Source organism: Balaenoptera borealis, assembly GCF_965194805.1.
Source record: "Balaenoptera borealis genome assembly, chromosome: 10".
NCBI classification, from domain to species: domain Eukaryota; kingdom Metazoa; phylum Chordata; class Mammalia; order Artiodactyla; family Balaenopteridae; genus Balaenoptera; species Balaenoptera borealis.
In genome coordinates, this window is record NC_138874.1 from 91093615 (window position 1) to 91116558 (window position 22944).

A 22944-nucleotide genomic window follows, 5' to 3' on the forward strand; every position below is an offset into this window, starting at 1 on the left:
CACTCCCCCCACCACTTTCCCCCCTTGGTGTCCATATGTTTGTTCTCTACATCTGTGTCTCTATTTCTGCTCTGCAAACGGTTCATCTGTACCATTTTTCTAGGTTCCACGTATATGCGTTAATATACAATATTTGTTTTTCTCTTTCTGACTTCACTCTGTATGACAGTCTCTAGATCCATCCACGTCTCTACAAATGACCCAATTTCATTCCTTTTTAAGGCTGAATAATATTCCACTGTATGTATGTACCTCATTTTATTTATCCATTTATCTATTGATGGACGCATTTGGGTTGCTTCTGTTTTTTAACTACTGTAAATTTTGCTGCTATGAACATGGGTGTACAAATTATCTCTTCAGGTACCCACTTTAAGTTCTTTTGGGTATATACCCAGAAGTGGAATTGCTGGATCATATGGTAATTCTATACATAATTTTTTGAGGAATTGCTGTACTGTTTTCCATAGTGGCTGTACCATTTTATATTCCTACCAGTAGTGCACACGGGTCCAGTTTCTCTACCTCCTCACCAGCACTTGGTTTTTCTGTTTTTTTAATGATAGCCATCCTAACAGGTATGAAGTGGCATCTTCATACTTGTTAAACATTTGTATGCCATCCTAGTCCAAGTTTTGAAATGAATATAACCAGAAGTGGTATTTCTACATCAAATTACTCTTTTGAGGAAGAAGTTTAGAATTATTACTGATACCCCCCCACCACACACACACATACAGAAATCAAAAAGTTTGGGAATTATAATAACCCCAATGAAATTTATGTAACTAGTTGCAAACTGCTTTTGCTTATGAAAGGGGAAAAATAATATTCCTTATTAGTTCAAAGACTATCCTTGAAACGAATGCAGAGAAATTCACTGAAACCTCAATTGGCTTGAAGTTGGTATATATGTGTCTTTAAGTAGCTAAGCATAGGAATTGCAGACAGTAAGTGAGGAGTATTCCCCTTTCTGAATTTAACTAGAGCAATTTGTCTCTACTATAAAATTATTATTATTATTATTTTTTAGCCTCACTGTGCGGCATTTGGGGTCTTAGTTCCCCAACCAGGGATGGAACCTGTGCCCCCTGCAAGGGAAGCATGGATTCCTAACCACTGGACTGCCAGGGAATTCCCGTCAACTGTAAAATTCTTTAAAAGTTTCATGAATTCATGTGATTTGTGATGTCAGATCTGAAGTTGCTTATTTAAAATTGAACATTGCACAGACCAAAGGCAGAGGTTCTAGTTTGATCTGATGATTAACTCTTTCCTGTAGTGATAGAGCAGTGCCTTCACTGGTCATTTACTGTTGTATTATACTCATCTACTGTGGGGCTGGAGCTGGGAATAAGGACCTTGGTTAAAGTAACTTAATCTTGGCAAGCAATATAAGCAAGGACTCCAGAGCTAAACTCTCTGGCTTTGAATCCCAGCTCCTTACATTGTGAGCTTGAGCAAGTTAGCTTTTCTAAGGCCTGTTTCCTCGTGTATGAAATGGGTAATAATCTACCTCATGGAATTGTTGTGAGGGTTAAAAGAGTTAATACATGAAGTCCTTGGTACACTGTCATAGTAACTGCTTAGTAAGTGTTGGGTGTTGTGATAATCACAGTGACAATGGTGATGACTACTGCTTCTAGAAAGCCTAGTTAACATTATCAGGTTGTTGGTCTACTGGAAGTCCAGTGAGCATTAAAGATTAGAGGGATAATCAAATCAGTGGTGTTTATTCTTTGTGATTTTTCCTCCCCCGATCTCTAAATGATTTGGACATCATTCTTGAAGTCCTAGCCGTAAAGAAATATTCAAATCTTTTAATAAGAGTTTTCTTTGGTGCTGCTTTTAGACATACCTTAAAAATAAAAAAATCTTTAGTTTAAGCCATTTATTATAACATTCTTTTGATTCTCAGGCTAGATGAACTGCAGAAGCAACTACAGGAAGACATAAGGCAGGGCCGAGGCATTAAATCCCCAATCAGAATTGGCGATCAAGACAGTACAGATGATGAAGATGGCCTCTTAGAAGAGCACAGGTATGTGGGGAATATAGTAAATAACTATATAATATCTTTGTAAACGGTGGTGTATCATAACTAGACTTATCATGATGATCATTTTGCAATGTATAGAGGTACAAAATCAATATAATGTTGTGTAATAGGAACTAACAGTGTTGTAGGTCAGTTATACTTCAAAAACAAACTCAAAGAAAATGATCAGATTTGTGGTTACCAGAGGCAGAAGGTTTGGGGGAGGGAGGGATTGAATGAAGGTGGTTAAAATGTACAAACTTGAAGTTATAAGATAAATAAGTACTAGGGATGTCATGTGCAACATGAGAAATATAATTAACACTGCTTTATGTTGTGTATGAAAGTTGTTGAGAGAGTAAATCCTAAGAGTTCTCCCCACAAGAAAAAAAAAAAATTTCCTATTTCTTTAATGTTGTATCAATATGAGATGGCGGATGTTCACTAAACTTGTGATAATCATTTCATGATGTATGTAAGTCAAATCCTTATGCTGTATATTTTAAACTTAAACAGTCCTGTATGTCAGTTATACCTCAATAAAACTGGATAAGTACATAAATAAAATCAGAGGAAAAAAGAGCACAGGTACAGCATTTTTCATGATGTATGCTGTATTAAAAATACATTTTAAAATTTTGTTTTCGTAAAATAAATGGGCCATTGATGGTTATTTACTCTGTGAATAATCTATGATGGGTTTTTAATCCATCTGAGGTGGATTTGAAAGGCAGATTTTAAGGCCAAGTTACATTTTTTGTCTTTTCTCCTATTCTTTTCACACAGACACATTTAGTGGCTTTGGACTATAACTATTCAATACTAGCAAAAAGTGGGAGAGCAGAACATGTGTTCTCATGTTCGTCTTCTAATGTGGGATTAATAGTGGTCCTAAGAAAAGGGTTTTTTGCACCCTATCTTTAAATACAAAATTATATGCAGTATAACTGTTCAGTATTCAATAACTTCTTTTTTTCAGAGAATTTCTAAAGAAATTTTCAGTTACAATTGATGCTATTCCTGATCATCATCCAGGCGAAGAAATATTTAATTTCCTTAATTCTGGAAAAATTTTCAATCAGTATACCTTGGATTTAAGAGACTCTGGTTTTATCGGACAAAGTGCTGTAGAAAAGCTTATTCTTAAGTAAGTATGAAAATAGACATTTTACTTTTTCTTGTATAAAAATTGAAAGATTTCTGACTGATGTAATCTTCTGAAAGGTTAATTTCTATTCTGACCTATCCAGTTTCCTCATCCTCTTACTTATTACTGTTGCTCTTTGTGTTTTATTATTTAGTTATAGGAAGCAGTGTAAGATAGTCGCTTGGCATATTACATGCCTTTATTAGTTAGGGTTAAGATCAGTATCTAATAACAGGGACTGTCAAAATAACAAGGCTTAGGGAGGCGCAAGAGGGAGGGGATATCAGGATATATGTATACATATAGCTGATTCACTTTGTTATACAGCAGAAACTAACACAACATTGTAAAGTAATTATACTCCAATAAAGATGTTAAAAATAAATAAAATAAAATAACAAGGCTTAAAACAAGAAGTATATTTCTTTCTGATGTGGAAGAAGTTCAGAGGTAGGAAGTCCAGGGCTGGTGTTTCACCATATAATCTTTCTTCCCCACCATCCTTAGCACCTGGTTGCTTCAGGTGCTACTGGAGCTCCAGCCTTTAAATTCCCAGAAACCCCACACAGCATTTCTACTTATGGTTAGTTGGGTAGAACTTAGTCAACATGGCCACACCTAGCTACAAGGAAGGCTGAGAAGTGATTTTTATTTCAGGCAGCCAGTGTGCCTAGCTAAAAACCCCAGGGTTCAGTTACCAAGAGGAAAGACAAGAATAGATGTTGGGATTAACAGTCTCTACCACAATACCCAAACTGGTCTAATTTCTCTCAGTACATGATAGCTCAGATCCAGAGAGATCACATTAATTGTGGTGCTGAGTTTTATGGAAGTACAAACCCAAGCTGGCAAAAGCAGACGATACTCTGAGACTTGATAGGCTCTTCAACACTGCCAGCTACTGTAGATTTGTCCACCAGATAAATCTGGAGCCAAGCCAACAGATTGGTTCAGCTTTAGGCCACTGATTGAATTTCTAATGAGTAACCCATCCACATTGGGGTAGAGTCCACCTCCACGGACTGCGATGGTTTGCTTGCTCATTTCCCTGATTATGTCAGATGTGGGTGGTAGAAGTTTCTTGCCATTGAAGATAACAGTCATATTGCTTTCACTGTATTTTTTTCAGATCAGGAAAAACAGATCAGATTTTTTTGACAACACAAGGCTTCCTTACCTCTGCTTATCACTATGTCCAGTGTCCTGTACCTGTGTTAAAGTGGCTGTTTCGGGTAAGAGAAATATTTGGGGGGTATAGTTGCCTCTTTCTATATTTCGCAGTCAAAAATAAACTTTTAAAATATAATCTTATTTGCACATTACTAGAGAAAAAATCTAGCATATCAAACCCATGATTTTAGTGGGCTAGAATGAAGCAAAAAGAGTCGTATAAAGAGATTATAAAAGGAATGCTAATGCAGATAGTGTGCAGGATAGGCAATAATGCTAGTTGTGCCTAAGACGTTTCATCACACTGGTAAATCACTATTGTAGTTTGCTTTAGAAGAAGTCTTCTAATGCTTGCGTACCTGGGGGGATTTTTTTCTACCTTTTCCCCCCATTTTTGTGGAGGTGCCTACATACATTTTTAGGATTTGACTTGTATACTGATATTTCTCCATTCATAACTGGGTACGGGGAGTGCAAATCCAACTGAATATTTCTTTTCCCCATTCATATTTAACTTTTAAATCCACTTAAATAATTAATTTTGTACTATCTACATGGTAACTTTATAAATATCAGTGGTATCAGAGAACTGTAACTGCTATATATGTGAAGTGAGAAGTGGGGAAAATATATGCAGTTTCTAATCTGGGCTTTAAGGTTACATTTCAAAGAATCTCATATTTGCAAGAACTAGATATTCCAATATAGTTTTTCATTCATTTTTCATATAGCTGCCATGTTTGAGTGCCAACTGTGCCAGGTGCTGGAGAGAACAGCAATTTAAAAAAATCATTGTTTCTGATTTCATGAAACCCACATTCTCGTATAGAGGAGATAGACAATAAACAGGTGTGTGTACGTTTATAGATATGTCAGATGGTAAATGGGAGAAGGGCATTCTAGGCAGAGAGAATAACAGGTGGGACAGACTGTGGGGCAGGAGCATTTGCTTCCAGTGGTTAGGAGCTCACTACTTGGATCCCAGTGATTTTTTTTTTTTTTAAACAGTCCTAATTAAATCAAAATTTGCCTCCAAATGGTTTTTTAAGTAGTAGTACTAATTATCTTTTCTATAGCTTCCCGCAGTATGCCTCATCTGTCTAACAGTCCTTCAGTTAAACAACTATCATGACCCTCATCACTCCCCACACTAAACTTTCTCGAGTCACTAAATATCCAGTCCCTTTACCGATCACCTTTCTGAATGACCTTTAGCTTGTCAGTTTCCCTCCTAAAGTGTTCCTCCTTCGCCCCCAGTAAATGAATATATGCTCCAGATAAGGTCTTTCCTACCAGCAGTTTCCAGCAAGGCTCTTACGCATCTACCCCCGCCCCCACATACTTATGTTTACTGCGATTCAAAACTTCATTTGTTGTCACACCAGGACTTCATTATTCTCTAATTATGTAATATATCTTTTCTTAAACTTACAAGTAGGACTTTGCATTTATCTGTGTTTTCATCTTGTTGGTGTGGGCCCATCATTATAGCCTTTAAAACCCTAATGATGACATACAAGCATATCTTCATGTAAGCAGCTTTTTGTACTCTTTATATTTATTCTTTGAAAAGCAAACTAATAATCATTTGTTAAGTGCTTTTTCTGTGTAAGACACTTTGTCTCGTTTCTCCTTTTCAATTCCAAGTCCATTTTTCATGATGGAGAGACTTACCAACTTCTAATTTTTTTTTTTTTTTTATAAAGTATGTCAGAATTCATTTTAATGCTATAGTCCTGATAGTTTGAAATTTAAGTGTTAAAATGTAATTGAAATGTTTGCATCTTCATGATTTTATCATGTGTCTAAACATAGTTGACCAGAAAGACAATGTGAGCAGAATATGTGCTGTTTTATAACTTTTTTTTCAGGTAACAATAAATTATTGAGTATTTTCATCTCAGTATAGACATGTTATCATTCTTTTTAATGGCTTTATATTGTATACTATATTGTAATAGTAATAGTATTCCTTTGTAGTGCTGTACCATGATTTATTTATTTATTTAACCCAATCTCAATTGACAGACATTAGATTGTTTTATATGTATGTATGTATCTCTTTACATATTTATGTATCTTCATGTACTGTATTGCCCACCTTAAAATTCATCACCCCCCCCACAAAAAGATTCTTATGCAGGACTTGTCCTGTGTCCAACATGCCTTTGAATGGTGCTGCCCCTAGTGGCAGAGTGTAATGACTCAAACATCATAGCAAAGACATTTTTTCACATAGGTTGACTTCAAAATGACACAAGTTATATGCCTGATTGAAACCAGAGTTTGGACTATTCACCCTTATATTTTAGATTTAAATTTATTATAATCATAATCCATGGTTTCAAAACAAAAGAGAAATAGAAATACAACATGTTTTTCTCTACAAAACCACTTTAAAATAACTTTCAATATGTTATGATTTTTTAACGTCTTTTAAACTTGAGATTTTGTTCCCAAAAAGTTGTCTTATAAAATTACATTAATTATATGCTTCTGTATATAAATTCCTGTATGTTAAAAAGGCTGAGTAGATCAAAGTGTAAGGACAATGACTCTGCATAAATATTACCAAATGACTTTACAATTTTTACCAAATTACACTCATGCTGGACATACTCCCTCTTCCCTAGTACTCTTGTGAACACTGGGTATTATGAAAACTCTTAATCTTTACCAGTCTTGAAGTCAGCTGATGATATCATGTCATTTTTCTTTGCATTTCTTTGATTACTAGTGATACTGAATAGCTCTTTAAAATATACATTGGTCTATTAATTTGTATATTTGTATCTTTTCAAATATTTTTACTAGTTTGTGGTTTGATTTTTGCCTGTGATGTGATCAATTTAGTAGCCTTCTCCTTTATGGTCTTTGGGTTTCATGGCATAATATGAACTAGAAAGGTATTTTTGATAGTTTTTAAAGTTATATTTATCTAATTATAGATGAAAGTTGTAAAAAAAAAAAAAAAAACAAGCAGCATGTTAGAATGGAAAGGGCCCTGACTTACAAATCAGACCTGGATTTAAATTCCAACTCATGTATTATGTTGGGTGGAGTATGTTCATCTCTCTGAGCCTCTTTGCTCTTTCTTCTCTCTTAATACTCTATCATTTATCTACTTTGGCAGATGATGTCAGTTCATACAGACTGTATTGTGTCTGTGCAGATTTTAAGTACATTAATGGAAATAACAATAAGAAATGGTGAGTTGATAAATTTATTGTGATTAACAGTGTGAATTATTGGTTGCTTTGTACATGATCTCTTTCATATTACTAAACAATTAGGATATTTGGATATATAGAATAAAAAATTATTTTTGTAATATAAAGTCTTTAATAATGAAATTAAACTCTAATAAAAAATGAGTGCATTTTTCTAGTTGCATTGAGAAAAAGGGTATAAGATCTTACAAGTGGCATCCCTTACCTAATTTTTACCAAGACATAGCTTACTGTGCTGGATAAGTGGAAATAGTTGCAAGTTCATTTAGCCAATTAACTTTGATGGCTTTTTGGTGAGCAGCAGTATTGTACTGATTATGCACTGAGAAGATTGAACGTATCCACTGCAGAACTATGACACTTGCATTCTTACCTTTGAGATCCCTTATAATGAAACAAGCATTGTGATTTACCTTTTTCACTTGTTTTAAGGCTTGGGACTGTATAGGCACTGAACATGGTAAAATCTTTGTGTTAGCAGTAGTTGGTTTTTCACTCTTGTTATTTTCCAGTCTTTTGAAAATGTTCCTCCTGAGTTACACACTTTTATCCATCACTTGCAGGTATTTTGTTCATAAATGTCATTTCCTTCACATTTATTTGAAAATCTGTAATTCCTATATGATCATTCTAAATAACTATATGGTTAACATATCATTACCAGCTGCCATTTCTATAAAATCATAGTAATAATCCATGTTTCATGTGCAGACTGTCATCTTGCAACTATGGGTTTGTGAACCCAGGATTTGGGATAAAATATTTTCTTCTGTTAACTAGATACCTTCAGTGATTCACCAGTTTGGCCTTGGATTCCGTCATTGTCTGATATAGCTGCTGTGTTTTTCAATATGGGAATTGATTTTAAATCTTTGTTTCCTCTGGAGAATCTTCAGCCAGACTTTAATGAAGATGATCTAGTGTAAGTGTTCTTTTCATAATTAACTCCAAAAATTGTCTTTTAAACAATTTATATATAAACAGTTAATATTCATTTGATAAATTCAGTATTCATTCTTGATTTTTTTTAAATCTTAAAGTTGAAATGGATCTTGAATTAGATATATTCTTTTTTTTTTTTTAATTTATTTATTTATTTTTGACTGTGTTGGGTCTTCGTTTCTGTGCGAGGACTTTCTCTAGTTGCGGCGAGCGGGGGCCACTCTTCATCGCAGTGCGCGGGCCTCTCACTATCGCGGCCTCTCTTGTTGTGGAGCACAAGCTCCAGACGCGCAGGCTCAGTAGTTGTGGCTCACGGGCCCAGTTGCTCCGCGGCATGTGGGATCTTCCCAGACCAGGGCTCGAACCTGTGTCCCCTGCATTGGCAGGCAGATTCTCAACCACTGCGCCACCAGGGAAGCCCCTAGATATATTCTTAATATCTAACTTAATCTAAATGCCATCAGTATGTTTAACAGGGAAAACATGGGAACATTTTTTAAATTAAAAAATTTTTTTTAAATAAGACTGCCCATTGTATTTACCATTATTTTGGAGCTACTGACCAAAACAATTAGACAAGAAAAAAAAAGAGATATAAAGATAGGAAATGAGTTGGTGAAAGATTCATTATTTGCAGAAAAAGTGATTTAATGTATACATAGAAGCCTAAGAATCAACTGAAAAGCTATGGCAAACCAGTAAGAGAATTTGTTATGGATGCCAGGGTACAATGTTAATAAAGAGAAATTAGTAACCTTCAGGTATATGAACTGTAGCTAGTTAAAAGATACACTTCATTTGCAATAGTAAGAAAAATATATTAAATACCTTGGAATAAACTTAAATAGAATGTGTGTGTGTGTGTGTGTGTGTAAACATTACTAAGAGACAAAAAAGAAGACCAGATAGGAAAATTCAACATCATAAATACATTAGAGCTACCCCTAAGGTAAACTGTGAACTTGATGAGATCCTAATAAATGAAACTAACACAACATTGTAAATCAACTATACTCCAATAAAATTAAAATAAAATAAAGAAATGCCAGTCAGATTTTTGTGGGGACGAGGGGAGTTGGGGACTCTACAAGTGATTCTAAAGTCATGTAGAAAAAATAATACCCAGGAAAGTTTTGAGAAAGAAGAGTTTTGAGGTGGGACTGACCTTAGCAGATAATAACATGGGACAAATGCAGGTATTCATAGCTCCATCAGTGGAACAAAATAAGTCCAGGGCCAACTATACTTTATACGAGGATTTTGACTTTGCAGCAGGTGGGTGCCCCGACCCCTGCATTGTTTAAGGTCAACTGTAGGGGCTTCCCTAGTGGCACAGTGGTTGAGAATCCGCCTGCCAATGCAGGGGACACGGACGGGTTCGATCCCTGGTCTGGGAAGATCCCACATGTCGCGGAGCAGCCAAGCCCGTGCACCACAAGTACTGAGCCTGCGCTCTAGAGCCCGTGAGCCACAACTACTGAGCCCGCGTGTCACAACTACTGAAGCCCACGCACCTAGAGCCCGTGCTCCGCAACAAAGAGAAGCCACTGCAATGAGAAGCCCGTGCACTGCAACGAGGACCCAACACAGCCAAAAATAAATACATACATACATACATACTAAAAAAAGGAAAAAAAAGGGTCAACTATATAAGAATGGAACTCTGGTCACAGACAAAGGCTTAATTTCAAATTAATAAGATCAATAACCTATTAGAAAAATAGACAAAGGAAATAGGCAGAAAAAGAAAAGAAATTAAAACAGTTCTTAAACTTTATGAGAATATTCTCATCTTCACTTTTTCAAAAAAAAAAAAAGCAAATTTTTGTTGCTTGGTATATCCAGAACCAAACTCTTCATCTCTCCGTTTCTTTCCACCCCATACAGGATCCCTCCTTGTTGCTCAGATGTAACCTGTATCTGAAAATATGTTGGACAGCAAATTTTCACATAAAGGCTGTATTCCATCATCCATCCTATTCCATTTAAATAGGAAAAATAATGCGTTCTCAGACCATTCAAAAACCCCAAACATGACCAAAATACTCAAATACCTATATTTAGAAAGTTAAAATACTATTATTTAACATTTAATGAACTGAATAGTATGTGGTGATTTTGTATGTTGTATGCAACAGATTTGTTTTCCTTTCTTCACTGTAGTGAACAGGTACTGTAGTGGAAATAGTGAAATAAAGATATATAATTATTTCATTAAGACATAATAAATGCAAATAATATTTAGCAAAATTGTTTTTTTGATTGATTATTTACCTACTGAAGAGTTGCCTCAGTCAGGTTTGGGAGCCGGGAGGTGGTGGCTGTAAGTCACCACCGTTGCTGTGTAGTGGTAGGCGAAGATGAACACAGGTAAGCAAGAGTAAGCTGGTGAAGGGATGAGCGAAACATAATCAAATACCTGTTTAAACAACATGAGCACAAGAGTGAATTCTGTTGAGATATCACAACTCACTCTTTTCTCACTAGGACTCACATGCAGCTTATCCATTTTTGCTGGTATATATATGTGCATATTCACAGTAGCAAGTTTCTATCCAAATAGGAGGTTTGGAGTGAAAAATGTTTAAAAGTTGTTAGAGTAAATATTCAGGTAGGGAGAGTAAGATGTTAAAGGATACTAGGACAGTTCTTTTCTTTACCATTCTGCAGGAAATACAGACCTAGTCCTAACCTCTTTCTAGTCTGTATTCCATCAATTGTCACATCCCTGTGTTCCTCTTCCTCTACCTATCTCACAGCTATTCTTTCCTTTTCGTTCCCGGTGTCAGTCTAACTCAGATCCTCGTTTCATGCCTAGCCTGGCAAAAATCTCCTTTCCCGTGGGGGCTTTACACCTCCAAGATATTTATTCCTTTCATTGTTAGAGGATTCCTTTTATGAAAGCTTGTTTCTCCACTATTAAACCTTTACACCTGTATTTAAGACTCTACAGTTGACTCTGACCTGTTTTCTATTTTGTTCACCCTTTTGTTCTAACCAAATTGATTCTGTTGCTGTTCCTCCACATTAGCCGTTGCTGCATTGGATCTTCCTCATGCTAGTCCCTCACCTCCATCCTCAGTGTCTACTCACCAAAATATTATCTGTCTCACTTGCTGAAGCACTGTTTATAAGAGTAGAATTACCAACATTACATATTGTTTACTATGTGCCAGACATGGTTCTGGGGGCTTAATATATAGTACTTCATTTAATAGTCACTACAACTACTAGATAGTATTTTCATTCCCATTTACAGGTGAGTGAGGCACAGAAAGATTAAGTAACTTGCCTGAGGTTGTATAGCTAGGAATGGACACAGGACTACTGAGCAGATATTTTAAAAAATAAGAAAGTTCTTCCCATGTAGTTACAGGAGTATCTGTAAGACGTATTAAGTGACGAAAGAGAGGTGCACAACCGAGTGTATAGTATGCTACCATTTGTATTAAAGCAGTGGGGAGAGGTGTATTCATATTTATTTGTATGTATATAAAATGCCTGTGGGAGGAAGGACTAAAACTAGTAGTGATTGTCTGTGAGGAGGGGAAATGAGTGGCTGAAGGCCTAGACTGGGAGGACAATTCTCTTCAGCACACTGTGCCTTAATTTCTTTTAACTGTTTTTTTAACCATATGAAAGGGTTATTTATTCAAAAAAAATTAAACAAGAAAATATTATCTATGTTTTGAAGGCCAAATTCATGTGTCTCCTCTTCCATGAACCTTCACTGATTCCTCAACCAAAATTGGGGTGCTTAGAATTGTTTATATTGCTGTGGAAGTTTTGTTGGGCCACTTATGAGGCCTTTAAATATTATGAGTTCTTTGTAGTCAGAGCCACCTTCTACATAGCTCTCTGACACCAAGAGCAACAGAGAGAATGCCTCATAAAAAGTAGCTGTTCAAGGGAAAACTAATGCATAGAAATCACCTGGAGTGGAGATAGCCAACTGACTCGGATCTGACATGAAGGGACTTTTGAGGTATAATAGAAATGTTCTATTTCTTGATTTGGATGGTGGTTACACTAGTATACATATCATCAAAATTTTAAATGTGTGTATTCCTTTTATTGTATGTAAATTATACCTCAGTAAAACTTTTGTTGTTCAGTACTTCTCACAATTTTGTGCCTAATTTCACATTGCTTTATTCACTCTTCCATAGTTCTGAAACACAGATGACACTGGGGGTGAAAGGAAGTGAAGATTCATCTTGTAAGCCAATATTTTCATCTCTCCCTGAAACCAACATTTTAAATGTGGTCAAGGTAGGAGAAAACTCTTTTTTGTATGTCTTTAGCACAGAGCTGGAACCACTTAGTTTTTTGCTTAATGGTTTTAAAACAAAATCAGGGACTTCCTTGGTGGTCCAGTGGTTAAGACTCCATGCTCCCAATGCAGGGGGCCCAGGTTCGATCTTAGTCAGGGAACTGGATCCCCGCGTGCCACACTGAAGATCCCACATGCAGCAACGAAGATCCCGTGTGCCACAACTAAGACCCAGCACAGCCAAATTAAATTAAAAAAAAAAAAATTCACTAGTGTTTTACCATGGGATTTCTAGTCTCTGAAATTTCTTAGCAATAATCTTCATATTAAAGGTTGTTTTTGCTGTTTTATTTTTGTTTTATTTATTTTTTGTTCTGTTTTTTGGCCGCACTGTGCGGCATGTGGGATCTTGGTTCCCTGCTTGGAGTCTTAACCACTGGACCACTAACCCTAACACAAACCAGGGAAGTCCCTTATTTTTGTTTTAATATTAGGAACGAAAGGGAACTTTGAATCAGTTATGTGATTAAAATAGTTCTAGGAATACCTTTACCAAGAAGCTTTTTGCTACTAGTAGTTTTGAAACCAGTAATTTTTTAGAATTAGAATATATGAAGAAAAAAATTGTTACTTACAGTATAACTTAGTGACCAAGAATTAATAACATTGTTAAAACATTTTTAGTGGCTGAATCAAATCAATGATATTGAACTGTTAAGAAAATTCTGAAAATTAAAAATGGGGAAGAAAACACTTATCAAGTCAACTATTAACATGAGTATTTCTTGCCTTCTTTTTCCTAGACAACTGATGTTTCAATTTCTATATAGTTCTCTTTTGCATTTTTTGTTAAAAAGTTTTTATAATGTAAACTCTTCAAGCAGAATATATCTCCTTAAGTTGTTTTGTCTCTGATATGTGTCAAAGTTTCTAGGCTTGTGTACATCTATACATCCGGAAGGTTACCAGGATTGTGAAATAATGTTACTGATTTTAATGTTGTTTAAAATGAGTCTGGAGAAACAACTGAAACAGATTCCTCTAGTGGACTTTCAAAGCCTCCTGATAAACCTGATGAAAAACATCAGAGATTGGAATGCAAAGGTAACATTACTTAAAATTTTAATATTGTTTTTTGTATAGCATCACAATTTGACTTTCATAGTGCGTGCAGAATTGAAAGTTTCTAACCTCAGTTAAGATCTTCAGCAGATGAAAAATAAACTGAAGAAACGACTGTCTGTGCTGGCACTGTATTTAAATTCATGAAACTGAATCTTTTCTAAAACTGCAGTTAATTCATTCCACAAAAAATGTGTTATGTTTACTGGGGATTTACTGTGGGGCAAGCATTAATGCAGGTGCTAGAGATAAAGCTGTGAAGAAGAAGAGCCCTTGCTCTCCCAGCACTTCTATTCTAGTCAAAGGGTTAGGTTATAAACAATGTAAATGTAGATTATAATATCATGTTAAGTTATAATAAGTGCTACAAATTACAATAAAGCAGGACAAGGCAGGGATGCTCTACTATTTCATATGAGGCAGTTAAGGAAGCCCTTTCTGAAGTGACCTTTGAACAGAGACCTAAATGAAATGGTAGAGTGAATCATACATACAGCAAGAATTTGAGTTGAACTTCTGCAGCCATTGGTGGTAAACATGTATAGTTTTTGTTAGGTTTTTTAAAATTATATTTTTCAGCCTTTTTTGGTGGAAAATGTCAAACATGCAAAAGTAGAGAGAAGAGTTTAATGAACCCCTAAATACTTATCACCCAGCTTCAACAATTATCAAAACATAATCAATCTTATCTCTTACCCTCATCCCATACTTCCCTTCCCTACTCGGATTATTTTGAAGCAGTTCTGTTAGACTTTAAATACTGGAATAGTTGAGGATTCCTAAAATTCAAGAAATCCCAGGTCAGGAACATGTATTATCTTGTGCAACTCTCATTATATACCTTTGGAAACTGGTATGTGTACTTAGATTACCTTATTCTTCAAAGGACTGTTTAAATACAGATAGATATGATGTAGCACAAAACACAAAAGCCAAATGAAATTCTGGTAAATATTCAGTCTATTCTAGAGTTTAAGATAAAACTGAATATGTGTACTCCATGCTGTTTCTAAAAATGAATGCTTTTTATAATAATGCTTCATTAAGAAGGAATGTGGATGATCTGTTAGATATTTGATTCCACTGACCTATTTGAAAAATCTTGCTCACTGTTTGTTTTCAGGTGCCTGAACTCTGTCTGGCCATAAATGAACTCTCCAGCCATCCCCACAACCTTCTGTGGTTGGTACAGCTGGTCCCTAACTGGACATCACGTGGAAGGTATTGAAAAGTGAGAATTAAACACTAAGAAAAATGTGTGTTTACATTAATGAAATGCTTTTAGGTCCTTTATTTCCTTTAATCATTCCTTGAATGTTAAATCAGAGTGTTTTATTTCATATTCAGTTGTGGGAAAAGGCATTGACAGCCTGATTCTGATACTTAGATCAGTTTGTAATATTCTTGATTTTTGATTTTAGCTTATCTGATAACTTAATATAGATAGCATATACCATGAAAATGAATCAGTTTGTTTTTTGTTTTTTTGTTTTTTGCTTTTTTTTTGGCTTTAGTAAAAAGAAATCCCAGCAGTAAAATAGATTTTCTAACAGTAAATCATCAGGGTCAAAGATAAAGGCTCTTAATGGTTTTCCTGAGCTTCAGGCAACTTTAACTTTGTGTACAAATATTTTACATGAAAATTTTACTGTTCTAGTATAGCTTATATATTCTTGTATAGCCTTCTCTTGAAACATTAGCTAGCTATGTTTCGAATTACAAGAACTTCTTTTGGCAAACTTCATTTGCTTCTTAAGCAGTATTGATTAAACACATTCTAAATATTTTAAAATTCTAATTTCAGGCAACTGAGACAGTGCCTCAGCCTAGTGATTATTTCAAAGCTTTTGGATGAGAAACATGAAGATATCCCTAATGCGAATAATCTGCAGGTATAAATAACATTTTTGTTTTCTTTTTTTTTTTTTTTAAATCTTTCAAATTCCTAGTACATTTATTTTTATTTATGTATTTATTTATTTATTTTTGGCTGTGTTGGGTCTTCGTTTCTGTGTGAGGGCTTTCTCCAGTTGTGGCAAGCGGGGGCCACTCTTCATCACGGTGCGCGGGCCTCTCGCTATCGCGGCCTCTCTTGTTGCGGAGCACAGGCTCCAGACACGCAGGCTCAGTAATTGTGGCTCACGGGCCTAGCTGCTCCGCGGCATGTGGGATCTTCCCAGACCAGGGCTTGAACCCGTGTCCACTGCATTGGCAGGCAGATTCTCAACCACTGCACCACCAGGGAAGCCCTTGTTTTCTTTTAATAAATGGGAGAGCTAGTGATGTGTAGAGAAAATTGATGGATCCTACGTCAAAAGTACTGAGGTTAGAGCCTAACTCAGGCATAATACTATTCATGTAATCTTTAGCATGGTACTTAACTAATGAGACCCTGTTTCTTTATGTGTGAAATAGAGACAGTATCACACCCTCTACCACATAGGATGGTTGTGGACAATTAGATGAATTAATGTATAAAAAGTACTGGGAAAGGGCTTCCCTGGTGGCACAGTGGTTAAGAATCTGCCTGCCAATGCAAGGGACACAGGTTCGAGCCCTGGTCCGGGAAGATGCCACATGCCGCAGAGCAGCTAAGCCCGCGAGCCACAACTACTGAGCCCACGTGCCACAACTACTGCAACCCGCGTGCCTAGAGCCTGTGCTCCACAACAAAGAGAAGCCACCGCAATGAGAAGCCCGCACACTGCAACAAAGGGTAGCCCCCGCTCGCTGCAGCTAGAGAAAGCCCGCGCGCAGCAATGAAGACCCAATGCAGCCAAAAATAAATAAATAAATAAATAGATTTATTTTAAAAAATAAATAAATAAAAAGTACTGGGAGAGGGCTTCCCTGGTGGCACAGTGGTTAAGAATCTGCCTGCCAAGGCAAGGGACACAGGTTCAAGCCCTGGTCCGGGAAGATCCCATATGCCACGGAGCAACTAAGCCCGTGCGCCACGACTACTGAGTCTGTGTGCCACAACTACTGAAGCCTGCACACCTAGAGCCCGTGCTTTGCAACAAGAGAAGCCACCGCAATGAGAAGCCCACACACCACAACGAAGAGTAGCCCCCGCTTGCCACAATTAGAGAAAGCCTGCACGCAGCAACGAAGACCCAACACAGCCAAAAATAAATAAAATAAATAAATTTAAAAAAAAAAAGTACTGGGAAAATCATAATGTGCTATATAAATATGACATTATTTAATTAGTTCACCTTGTCAATGTTAGCAATTTTATCACAAGATTAGAAATTGCAGAACTATTAAACATTAATTGCATCTTGTACCTATTTTAATATTAAACAGTCTTTAAATTATAGAGCTTAAATGTGTTTGCCCAGTAGTGAATATATCTTGTATATATGAGTGTGTATAAACATGTCCTATAGAAACCCCACAATGAGAAGTCCTGAAGGCTTTTTACAAGCATAATAGCACTAATGGGGTTATTCATAGTTGAATCTGAAAATTCAACACAGAACCTGATCTAGATGTGGTGTTCTTGTTTGAATTGCAGTTCAGTACAAGATAGTCCGTTAGGTCCTACAGATTAAGAAAAAAAAAGTGAATAACATAGAGACTCTGACCTTGAAAACATAATGTAGTGGTTGAAACAGAATTAAGCAACCATTGTGGTACAGTGTAGCAAGAACTGTGATGGAAGTATGCACAAGGTGCTGTGGGACAGAGAGATTGAAAAGGTCAGCTGGTTTCTACATTAATAGAGTTGATGTAGATTTCATTCTAGATTTTTTGGGGGACCACACCTGAGCCACCAGGGTAATTAGCAAATAGCTCTCAGTCCTTTCAGTGATATTTACTGCCATCAAAAGGGAATTCTTGGACTTCCTTGGTGGCACAATGGTTAAGAATCCGCCTACCAATGCAGGGGACACGGGTTCAAGCCCTGGTCCGGGAAGATCCCACATGCCGCGGAGCAACTAAGCCTGTGCTTCACAACTACTGAAGCCCGCATGCTTAGAGCCCGTGCTCCGCAACAAGAGAAGCCACCTCAATGAGAAGCCCCGCGCACCGCAATGAAGAGTAGCCCCCGCTCGCTGCAACTAGAGAAAGCCCGCATGCAGTAACGAAGACCCAATGCAGCCATAAATAAATAAATAAATTTATTTATTTAAAAAAGAGAATTCTTTTCAGAATTCAATAATGCTACTCACGGGGAGGAAGATTCAACTCTGCTGCCTTTCAAATAATTTCTCAAAGGAAGTCCTCCCTTTGACCTCTATTGTAATGCCATTTGGTCTCCTCCTTAAGTTTTCATCCTCAATTACAAGTACTAAATCTTTTTTTTTTTTTTTTTTAATTTTATTTATTTATTTTTGGCTGTGTTGGGTCTTCGCTTCTGTCCGAGGGCTCTCTCCAGTTGCGGCAAGCGAGGGCCACTCTTCATCGTGGTGCGCGGGCCTCTCACTATTGTGGCCTCTCTTGTTGCGGAGCACAGGCTCCAGATGCGCAGGCTCAGCAGTTGTGGCTCACGGGCCCAGTTGCTCCGTGGCATGTGGGATCCTCCCAGACCAGGGCCCGCACCCGTGTCCCCTGCATTAGCAGGCAGATTCTCAACCACTGCACCACCAGGGAAGCCCCACAAGTACTAAATCTTTAATATCCCTTTTAGGGAATTCCCTGGTGGCCCAGTGGTTAGGACTTAGCGTTTTCGCTGCTGGGGCCTGGGTTCAATCCCTGAACAGAGAAATAAGATCCTGCAAGCTACATGGCACAGCCAAAAAAATAAAATAAGATCCCTTTTAAGCAACTGGGGACTTTTTTTTTTTTTACTCTCATTTTATTGTAGTGAAGTTTAATAGTACAAAAAAGTCACATGACCTTGGTGGGTCATTTGGGGACTTTTAAGTAAAGAAGTGAATATCACTGGACTATAAGAAGCTAAAGGGGCAAAATTAGAGAAGGCAAAATGAACAGAGGACACACTGAAAAAAAAATAGCCTAAGAAAGAGCAAGTGTATTGCCTAGTATTATTCAGTGTCTCCTCTTTCTTTTGATAGATATCAGTCTTGCATCGCTATCTTGTGCAAATGAAGCCTTCAGATTTGTTGAAGAAGATGGTCTTGAAGAAAAGGGCTGAACAACCAAATGGCACTATTGATGATAGTCTTCATTTGGAACTTGAAAAGCAGGTATCCACGGCTAGATCAGCTCAAAAGAGTACATATGAGCATAACCAATGACAACTTCCTAACCATAGACGTTTCTGGGTTTAGAGACTAGATACATTCTAGCAAACACAACTATATAGTGAATGATATTTTTGTTTATTGCTGTCATGAAATTCTTCAGTTAACTTGAGGATTGAGGTAAAAGGATGGTTGTTGGTAATTTAATACTGAGAGTATTTTTTGTAGCCCTTTACTAGGGCAGTCGTGAGGTGGTAAAAGGAATGCACTTGAGTTAGAAATCAGAAACCTGGGATAAATGCTTGGCTTTTCCTTACTGACCAGCTCAGTTAACTTTAGCGAATCCTTAATCCTTCCTAGGCAGCTTTCCTAATGTATAAACTGGGATGACATGTATTCTAGCTAATTCATGGGTGTTGATTTTATTCATTTCTCTACCAGGCATATTACCTGACCTACATTCTTCTTCATTTAGTCGGTGAAGTTAGTTGTTCTCACTCTTTTTCTTCTGGACAACGGGTAGGTATTTTTTAGTGTTTTTTGTTTTTAATAAGTGTCACTATTGATGGAATAAATGAATATTCTTTATATAGGAGAAAACTTAATAAAATAACTTATCAAGTTACCTTTGGATTCACTATAGAAATCCCAGTGTACACTGGAAAGAGAGAAGTAATAGTAACCTTGCAGCCATGTCACTGACAAAAATTATTTGTCTGCACATGTTAGTTCTGTTTACTGGAGTGGAACTTAACTGTGATAACTTGGCAGTAGTGTAATACATTAATAAGATATCAAGATCACCAAATACCAAATGGGCTAGCTCTTAGCTGGTTTCTTCCCATCTCTGCTCCCACTCCACTTCCTGTTTCTTTAGAAATAATGTTTGCCTTCAAAATTAAACTGATGGTAAGTCAGGCTACTTCAGATATGCATTTCTAAATTATCTCCCCATGTTAAGATTTTCATTTTGAATTATTTTATTCTTCCTGTCCTATCATGTTCCATACTCCTGGGGAAAGTTCTTGTTTAATTCTTCATGTTTCACACCTTAGGTAATCCAACCCCTGTTTAAAACTTTGTATCTCCTTAGGCATGATCAGAAGGACACAAGACTGGTTCATGTCTTTTTATAAACACTGCTGTACATAGAACTATGTTTGCTCTCCTGATTGGAACCTAACATAGTCATCTATCTGTTCTTACATATGGTCTTTACATTTTTAAATTATTTTTTTCTGATTAGAAAACAATCAAGGATTATTGCTTTAAAATTCAATTATTATAAAACCATATAAGGTAGAAAGTGAAAGACTTTATAATCCAGTGCCCTCCTATAAATTTCTCCATAATTTATGCATATACTAACATAATTATTTTTTTAATGAGGTCATGTTATTCATATTATTTGCAACTTGTCTTTCTTTTTCCCCCACTGTAAATTACTGGCACATCTATCTAATAACTGTAGTATTTCAAAACCTTTATGGATGAACATTCCTTTCTGTATGATCACATGAACCTTTGGAACCTTTGGAAGCATTACATGAACCTTTGGAAGCATTTCTCTAGGGTAAATTCCTAGAAGTAGAAATGCTAGATCAAAGGTTATAAATTTTTCAAATTTTAATTATTTTAAAATGGTTGTTATCACATTTCCCCCCCAAAAAATGTCCATTTACATTCTCACCTTAGTATATTCAACCTTAGTATATATATATATGAGTGTGACTGTTTTGGACCATACACTTCTAAAACTTAAGACACTTAATTTTTCAAGGAACTACCACTAAACCTCCTTTTGTTCATAGAGAAAAAAATAGGTTAGCTGTTACTTGAATATTTCATTAGAGAATGTGTTAATGGAAAGACTCTTAAATTTCTAGGCACTACTTCACAGTCTGAATTCTAGGGTTGATTTTCATTAATGTGCCTTAATACATAGCAAAACAACCTTTATTTTTGTGTATATTTTATGCATTAACTAGCAATAAACCATAACAGTCTTACTGTGTGGCAGTTAGTACTTTTTACTGATATGACTGCTATTATGTTGGATGGTTAATATCAGAAATTGCTAAGGTAGATTTTTTAAAATGATTGTTAGCTGTTCTAGCTATATGATCTTTTCTTTGTTAATTTGTAATGCTTCAGAGTTGTTTTCATCCCTTGCATTTGTTTTACACAGAAACACTTTGTGCACCTCTGTGGGGCTTTAGAAAAGCATGTTAAGTGTGATATTAGGGAAGATGCAAGACTGTTTTATAGAACTAAGGTAAGTGTGTGTTTTTCTTACTTATTGTTAGTTTTTTGTTTGTTTAACCTTGGTTTCATTAATACTTGAGTAAGAAAAGCATATAAGCCTCTCTTTAAGAAGGAACATATAAGATTAGAGATATGACTTTCTCCTTTAATAACAAATTAACTTCTACTAAGTACTTCTAGCTAGATTGAAAGTAAAGGAGGGGAAAAACTCTCAAAGCAAATACATTTTAAGACAAGCCGAATAGAAAAGCTGAATATATGAGTATGGAGTTAGGAAAGCAACTTTGGTATTAATAAAACAATTTGACGATTTTTCCTGAAACAAAACAGGTTTTTCTGGAAACTTTTTCTTCTAAGGATTTTTTTTATTCTAAATCATCTTTTAGCTTTTGTAGTGTAGAGCCGATCCATTCTTGCCATTTGTGTTTGGATAGTTTCGGCTTTGTAACTTTATATTTTACATTAATTAGCTGTAAAGGTCAGATATTTCAACAATGCTCATTTAGATTTAGTATCTGTATTTATTTTACTAGATTTAAGTTAAATAAAAAATGAGCAACTAATGAAATTGTATCAGATTGCAGATTTTCAAATACATGTTGGGGATAGCTCTTTGCCTTAGAGTGGAAACTGTAGTTTCAGAAGCACATTCTTTTGAACATTAAAGTTACTGGCCCATAGAACTTGGTGGTAGTGGCTACTGCTGACAGACGTGCTAAGGGGGACCACCCAAGGTTTTTGTTTCTTAAAGCCAAGAGGCTGGGCATAGACTGCTGCCAGGGCTCCTCTTACTTAGAGCAGAGAATGACACAGAGGTCTGTGGCAGTTGCTTTCAGGGGATGGTCCTGCTGAAATAGATGAATTGCATGCTTCTCCACAAGCATCTGGTAGAAAAGGTGGTGATTGTTTTAGAGAAACCGAATCTGCTGAACTCTAAATGGAGAAAAAAGCAGACCTTGAAATTTACTTTATAAACTTAAAGCAACTATAAAATTCCTGACCTGTTTAAAACATTTTGTTGTGACTTCCCTGGCAGTCTAATGGTTAAGACTCTGCGCATCCACTGCAGAGGGCATGGGTGCGATCCCTGGTCAGGGAACTAAGATCCCACATGCCATGTGGCACGACCAAATAAATAAATTAATTTAATTAAATAAAATATTTTGTCAAGCAATTATGTCCAGGAACTAACTGAGAGTCTCTAATGTGGTAGGAGTTTAACACAGAGACTTGCTAAACCTCCAAATATAGGAATAGATCAGGTATTTAAAGAGGATTCATAGTGTAGTCTACCTTTGAACAACACGGATTTGAGTACTGATTCTGTCCAAATTGTTTCAGCTTCCTGCCCTTGGGTGAGTCATTTATCACTTTCTTTGTTTTTGAGGCAGAGAGAGCAGTATGATTTTCTGCTGTGCGGGGGCTTGGCACCACTAACCCCTGCATTGTTCAAGAGTCCGCTGTACTTTGCAAAAACGTAGAGAGGCTTAGCATTGAATTTTGGATCTCCTAATAGTGTGAAAAGGAACAAACGACAACCCTTTTTTGTGGCCTTGAGTCTTTCAAATAGAACTTGGAAGGCAGGGAACAGCCAAAGCTTTGGG

At 36.4% G+C, this 22944-nt stretch overlaps 1 protein-coding gene across 3 annotated transcripts in view; it reads left to right on the forward strand.

Moving 5' to 3' along the window:
- SLF2 (SMC5-SMC6 complex localization factor 2) overlaps positions 1 to 22944 on the forward strand; it is a 41831-nt gene that overhangs the window by 12750 nt on the left and 6137 nt on the right. For all 3 annotated transcript variants that reach the window (XM_082408062.1, XM_082408061.1, XM_082408063.1), the window contains 12 exons: positions 1919 to 2041; positions 3018 to 3185; positions 4315 to 4417; positions 7489 to 7564; positions 8366 to 8507; positions 12697 to 12799; positions 13728 to 13904; positions 15046 to 15143; positions 15727 to 15814; positions 18947 to 19078; positions 19517 to 19594; positions 21264 to 21350. In XM_082408062.1, coding sequence (XP_082264188.1) covers positions 1919 to 2041; positions 3018 to 3185; positions 4315 to 4417; positions 7489 to 7564; positions 8366 to 8507; positions 12697 to 12799; positions 13728 to 13904; positions 15046 to 15143; positions 15727 to 15814; positions 18947 to 19078; positions 19517 to 19594; positions 21264 to 21350 — 1375 coding nt within the window. The remainder of the gene's footprint in view (positions 1 to 1918; positions 2042 to 3017; positions 3186 to 4314; positions 4418 to 7488; positions 7565 to 8365; positions 8508 to 12696; positions 12800 to 13727; positions 13905 to 15045; positions 15144 to 15726; positions 15815 to 18946; positions 19079 to 19516; positions 19595 to 21263; positions 21351 to 22944) is intronic.